The sequence below is a fragment of the Lucilia sericata genome, unplaced genomic scaffold (assembly GCF_015586225.1).
Source record: "Lucilia sericata isolate MDLA Ls3-8-SP2 unplaced genomic scaffold, ASM1558622v1 Contig002496F_arrow, whole genome shotgun sequence".
Lineage (NCBI taxonomy): Eukaryota > Metazoa > Arthropoda > Insecta > Diptera > Calliphoridae > Lucilia > Lucilia sericata.
Window position 1 is genome coordinate 1 of NW_023996273.1, and position 7,379 is coordinate 7,379.

At 30.1% G+C, this 7,379-nt stretch overlaps 1 protein-coding gene across 1 annotated transcript; it reads left to right on the top strand.

Annotated features, from left to right (window-relative positions):
• Window positions 1–1,852: 1,852 nt before the first annotated feature.
• On the top strand, window positions 1,853–4,960 carry LOC119614014 (UNC93-like protein MFSD11; the record flags this gene model as incomplete). The annotated part of the gene is made up of 4 exons (XM_037970089.1): window positions 1,853–2,022; window positions 2,082–2,539; window positions 3,381–3,814; window positions 3,886–4,960. Coding segments are annotated over 4 exons (1,257 nt in total), but the record flags the coding sequence as incomplete, so codon positions are not given.
• Window positions 4,961–7,379: the final 2,419 nt, after the last annotated feature.

Here is a 7,379-nt window from a genome sequence, read left to right on the forward strand (position 1 = left end):
TGCCATCTCAAAAACCCGCTCTTAAAGTCTTGTAAGAAACTTGTACCTATCACGAACACGTGCTTTTAGCTGTACATAACGTGAGCAGACATTACACATTCGGGGATTTGCTCTTCTAAAATGAGTATGCAGTTTTTTTGTTAAAATTACACAGGCTGACAAATTTTCAAACCAAAGACCAAAGTATAATATTCTAAAATATTGCGTCCTCTTGAATCCCCATTTGGCCTTTGAGATATCGAGTCCTGAAATTTGAAAAAACGCAGAGATGATGTTATAACCCAATAAGCAAAAACCTTTGAAATGATGTAAATATGTATTTGAAAACCTATTCAAATTTCATACATAGCCTTTGAGAACAAATTTGAATATTTTTGTTTTCAAATGGAAAATTATGGCCTTCTCAAACAAAAAGGCAGTTAGAAATCAAACGTATTTTTCAAATGTATTTCAAAATTAAAAAAAGGCTAGAGGTAAGCTTGAAACTAAAGAAATTTTCAAACGTATTTCAAGTATTCTTTATTATTATTTTCATACATATTTCAAACCCTAATTATAATGCTAACTATTGCAAAATTCATATATTTTTTTACATCACCTGAAAATAAAACATTCATACATTTATTTTAGCATATTTTTCTTTTATATCTCCGATTATTTCTCCTATATTTAACGTTTTTTCGCTCCCTTGCTGTAGAAAAAATGTTCTGTTTTTATTTTTCTAAAATAATTTATTTTTTGAAAGAAACTTTTCTAAGTTCAATTAAAACAAAACTTTGAAAATTTTATAAATATCACACATTATATTTTTTAAACGTTTTTTGAAATTATCATGTTTATTTCAAAGGTTAAACTTTAAAATTTGAAAACAATTTGGAAAATACATTATTTAGTTAAGAAAATTTTCAAAAATATTCACAGGTTTGAATCGATGTTTATTGGGAACTACTCGAAGAAAACTTTATTTATAAAATGTTTTATGCCTTCGGAAAGACCAATCGAACCATCTAGTAGCTGGTTCCCTCCGAAGTTTCCCTCAGGATAGCTGGTGCATTTAAAAATTATGTAAAATAATCTTATCTGGTAAAGCGAATGATTAGAGGCCTTAGGGTCGAAACGATCTTAACGTATTCTCAAACTTTAAATGGGTAAGAACCTCACCTTTCTTGGTATGAAGGTTGTGGTTGTGATATAATGTGCCCAGTAGGCCACTTTTGGTAAGCAGAACTGGCGCTGTGGGATGAACCAAACGTAATGTTACGGTGCCCAGAAATTCTGAGTTCAAATTCGATTTCAGCGGTACCCAATCCTTTATAAAAGGATAAAGGGGTTAAAAATTTGTTTAACTGAGTTATTGACATCATAAACTCGCAAGATAGGGGTAGTTGAATGTTACGATAAATTATGGCATTTCTTATTTAAACTCCCTATAAAAAAGAAATAAACTTAAAAAAAAATCATTAATATTATTAAGTTGAAAAACAAACGAAACCATAACACGTATAGTTTCTTAAAAAATATGACAAGGAAGCAAAAAAATATATATTAAATTGTTTGCACTTGAACGTACTGCATGTTCGGCATATTAAGACAACAAAAAAAAAAACAACAACAATTGAAATAATGTATGTGTTTTGAGAAGGGGTCAATAACTTAAACGTAAAACGTAAACGTAATTTAAGACACCTCATAAGCTTACGAGTCTTTGACACCAAAAAAAAAAACGCACACACACTACAAACCAACTAACAACACTACACATGCTACTTATTAATTGATTATGTTAAAAAGAAAAGAAAACGCCCCAAAATATGCTTTGAATAATGACCATTACTTTTTCTTACACTTGCAGAAAACTTTGTTAGTAAGTATCAATAAAGATGATCCCAGTTTTAAAGGAGATGGCTACATCAGTTTGGCCGTGATTTATGCTTCCTTTGCTTTATGCAATTGGTTTGCACCCTCCTTTATAGCCTTCACCGGGCCGCGTACAGCCATGCTAGTGGGAGCATTAACATATACGTATGTATTAATAGTATGACAAAGGAAGAATTCTATTTCATTAATTTTTTTTCTTCTAGATTCTTTATGGTAACATTTCTGTTTCCCACCACTTGGCTGTTGTATGTTTCGAGTGCTTTACTGGGTGCAGGGGCCGCTATTACTTGGACTGGCCAGGGCACCTTTTTGGCACGTTGCAGTGATTCAGGCAATATATCACGTAATTCTGGCATTTTTTGGGCATTGCTTCAGTGCAGCATGTTCTTTGGCAATCTATTTGTTTACTATCAATTCCAAAATAAGGATCACATTGACGAACAAACTCGCAGTTTAGTTATTGGTGTTTTAATAGCTGTGGCCGTTTTGGGTGTTATATTTTTGGCTACACTCCGTTCGGTGCCGGATAATTCACATATGGATACGGAATTGCAACATCCACAATCGCCATATGATCGTTCAAAGGTCGCTTTAGTTTCGGCTGGTAAATTGTTTTTAACACGGGATATGCTGATGTTGAGTATGGCGTTTTTGTATACAGGTGAGAAGAATGTACTGTAGATTGATGATGGTTTAAAAGTTTTTATTTGGATTGGAATCACCAAAATATCTCTAGGCTTAATAGTGATCATATCGAATCCAAACGATAAAGTTCGTTTTTTTATACAGAACTAACTACGAACTGGAACTAGAACTGAACTAGAACTTAACGAGAACTGACTAGAACTGAACTAGAACTGAACTAGAACTGAACTAGAACTGAACTTGAACTGAACTAGAACTGGAACTAGACTAACTGACCTGTAACTAGAACTGAACTAGAAACTGAACTAGAACTAACTAGAACTGAACTAGAACTGAACTAGAACTGAACTAAACCGGAACTAGAACTGAACTAGAACTGAACTAGAACTGAACTAGAACTGAACTAGAACTGAACTAGAACTGAACTAGAACTGAACTAGAACTGAACTAGAACTGAACTAGAACTGAACTAACTGAACTAAACTGAACTAGAACTGAACTAGAACTGAACTAAACTGAACTGAACTAGAACTGAACTAGAACTGAACTAGAACTGAACTAGAACTGAACTAGAACTGAACTAGAACTGAACTAGAACTGAACTAGAACTGAACTAGAACTGAACTAGAACTGAACTAGAACTGAACTAGAATGAACTAGAACTGAACTAGAACGAACTAGAACTGAACTAGAACTAAACTAGAACTGATCTGAATAGAACTAAACTAGAACTGACTTTAGAGAATGAAACGGAAAAAGCGTACCACGATTTCCAATCGATCTAATAAATGTTTACCCTTATCACAACTATTTTTATTGTAACTAATACATTTCAATTGAAACTCTTCATTTTTTAGGTTTTGAACTTTCTTTCTTTAGCGGAGTTTATGGACCTTCTATCGGTTTTACTCAAAAAATCTCGGATACACCTAAAGAAATTATGGGATTGGCAGGTATTTGCATAGGTGTAGGCGAAGTCTTCGGAGGCAGTCTTTTTGGTATTTTGGCCTCGAAAACTACACGCTTCGGACGTGATCCCATCGTCATAGTCGGCTATGTTATACATATGATAGCTTTTCTTTTAATATTCTTAAATTTACCCGATGCTGCTCCTTTCAATGACACCAATGATATGTCTTATTTTGATCCACCTCAAGTATGGATTGCTTTAGTGTGTGCCTTGATGTTGGGTTTCGGTGATGCCTGTTTTAATACTCAAATCTATTCAATGCTAGGTGGAGTATTTGTTAAGAATTCAGTGGGAGCATTTGCTTTGTTTAAATTTACTCAGGTGAGAGCTGTTAAATAAATAAACTATTTTAAAAAATTATCTAAAATATTTATTTTTTTATTCCCATTTAGTCGGTGGCTGCTGCCATAAGCTTCTTTTATTCTTCACATTTGGGTTTAAGGGCTCAATTGGGTATTTTGGTCGTGACTGGCACTATAGGTGCGGCCTGCTTCTGTATTGTTGAATGGCGTGCCAAGAGACGGGCTCGCGAAGAGTCTCAAGATGTTTCAGAAGTTTCTGAATCAATTTCCGATTATCATAAATAAATCAAAATCTTTGACTTACTATTATATATACTACATACAACATACATATATGGACTTTAAAAAATTCCACCTACAAATATGATGATGAGATGCTTAAACATTCCAACATGTTTTTTGTGCGTATGTGTGCAATATTTTTTTATAATTATTATCATTTTCAAACGACATTTGTATAATAGAACGAAATGAAAAAGAAATTGTGTCAATTTGCAGTTAATGATTGTTGCTGTTGTAAGAAAAAAACAGATAAAAAATAGCAACGAACGAAAAATTATGAAAATGAAATCATAGAAATTGTTCCTTTTTTACAGTTATTGTTTTGTTAAAGTTTTTCTCTCTAAATAGTCTTCCGAGACAATAATTAGTACATTTAATGCCAAGAAATATGTAATAAAAACAAAACAAATATTAAACAATATAATGAAATTACAAAATAAATATTTACAAATTACAAACAATAATAAATAGCGATAAATAAACTAAACATACAAACATATGTATTTTGATGTATACTTAATTGTATTTTTTTATTAAAAACATTATGTTAAATTTGCATATTTTAGAATTTTTTTTTATAAATTTACAAACAAGAATATTTATGCATATTAAGCATATAAATAATATACATACATTTACATACATACATATATTTTTAGTGAATTGAATTATTTTTTATTTTATTTCTACGTTTGTATTAAAAAAAAATTGTTGAACAAAATTATGAATGTATAATAATTGTTGTATTCCTTTTAGTTATAAGTTTAAAAATAAAAAAAATTATATATTTATATTATTATTACGATTATTATTGATGTGGTAATTCAAAATTACAAAAAAAAAAAAAAAAAACATAACAAAATGAAAATTTATTATAAATAAAGACCTGAATTAAGAAAATATATATTGAAATTCTGAGTAAAACATAATTTATTGCTTTTTAAGGGTTGTATGCTTTTTTTTAAATACGAGGCCAAAAAATTTTCTAAAGAAAATTGCAAACCCTCCTTCAGCAAACGTCTGGAATTCCATAATTCCTTTATTAGTATGAATGAAATTCAGCACAAATAACTTCTACATATATAAACATAAATCCTTTCTCCAAGTTTTATGAGGATCGGCCCATATTTGATCCTATCACCAATATAAAGCCTGTTTCAGAAAATCAGTTTGTGAACAATTTCGTATTAAGAAAAAGATGAATGTCGCACAGTGGTATAGGAAAAAAAAAGAGGGAAATAATTCGGTAACTGCTAAACGGTTAATCTGATTTTAATGAAATTTGGTATGCACAAAGAGGAGGTGTTGTCGAGTTTAGGTTTTGAATTTGGACCCTATAGGCCAACCAGGGGCCCGGCGGGGGGTCCTCAAATTAGCAGACCTCGGCTATGTTAAATTTTTAAAACGATTCTATTTCTTCATTTGAGTTCCGATTTAAAAAAAATTTCGTATATAGAATCTCCTCATCAAGCACTATAAAAAATGTCGTCGTAGCAGTAAATTATCTCTTATAGTTTAGGAGATATTCGCATTTGAAAATTAAAATTTTAAAATTTTTACCGTCCTTACTTTAGTTTTTTTGATAATAGCGGGTCCAAATATTCCCGATTTTCGCCATTTTTTTTATTCGCTTAAAAACAAGTTTATATATCAAGCAGTGAAAGAATTATGTAAAAATCATGACTGAGTCCAAAGTTATAGGCATTTTAATTTAAAAAATTAAAAAAAGGCGATTTTTTGACATTTTTTTGGGAAAAAAGTATCTTTTTCTTTTTAAGTTATATAAAAAGTTTCTAAGAAGATGTATATAGAATTTATACTTTTTGGAAAGCTGACTTTACATAAAATACGATAAATGAAACAAAACCTAAAAATTTTTGATACCGAGGGGACCAGGTCCATCCAAAAAAAACCCTATTTTTTGTGGAAAATTCAATTTTGAGCAAAAATTCTCAAATCGCATAGTCGATATCAAATTATATTGACCTGTTTTATATGACCCAATATGTTCTTAATCATTTTGTAACGGGTTTCGATTTTTATTTAATTTTGGATTTTGAGTAAAAAAATCTACCTAACTGTAAAATTTCATCAAAAAATATTCATAAATAAAATTTTTATTGCAATTTAAAAAATTTGTATCTTCGCAAAAACTGAATAAAAACATTTTTTATTTTTTTTTTTAAAGTATATTTAAAAGTATTTTTAATTTTTAAAAATTATATACAGTTTTGAAAAATAGACAAAATTACCTTTCCATTGATATATAACATGCCTATGTTTTTTAAGTGACAAATTAATTAGGGAAAACTCAACATCTTTTAGAAAATTTACTTAGCACTATTGTTTTCATCCATATATGTAACAAATTTGAGAGTTAACCTTATGGATGAAAATAATAGCAGTTATAAATAGTACGGTTCTTATATAAAATACTTGTTCAAAACATCTCCTAACTTGGAAAAAAGTGCAAAACTTAAATCGAAAATATGTTTTGTGGATGAAATGCACACATATGTATTTCTCCAGGTTACTTAAACATTATAAATGTCATTGTAGAGGCTTCAACTTCTTTCTAAATCCATTGAGATACTTAAAATCGGTTGAGATTCAACTGTGTTACTATATTACAAGATACGTATCTCAAGATTTTGAAAGTCTTTGGCAAATTTCAAAAACAGATTCTTCTTCTACTCGGATCTGCCTTTCAGAAAAATAGTATCACTTCCCAGGTATTTTTGTATTTTCGTTTATTTTGTCTCACTGTAGTATCATTCAATCTGAACGCTTCGTGTATAATTCTATATTTCTAAGTTTAATATTAAACACAATTCAAAAAGTACCTGTTGAAGAACGAAAAATTACCACATAGTTTATTCGTATACATTAACATTCCATCAGGATCCTATATGTATGATTTTGTTTCTAGGTTCAATAATCAAAAAAAGTACCAATATGAATGACGAAAAAGTATCAAAAACTCTCCATTTATAGACTTTCTTTCAATCAGTATGCCGTGTGTTTAATTTAACGTTTGTTCAATATTATAAAAATATTTACAATGCATCAGTTGAAGACCAAAAAGTTTCAAAACATTTACTCTTCTAGATCTTCATTCCATCAGGATCTAGTTTTAATAGTTCGGAAAATCCAAGAAGTGCTAATTGAATGACAAAAAATGCCACAAATTCATCGTTTATAGATTTTCATTCAATCAATGTTCAGCGTGTTTATATTTACGTGTCTTGGTTCAATATTATAGAAATGTAAAAAGTACCTTTTGATGAACGAACTGGTACCTA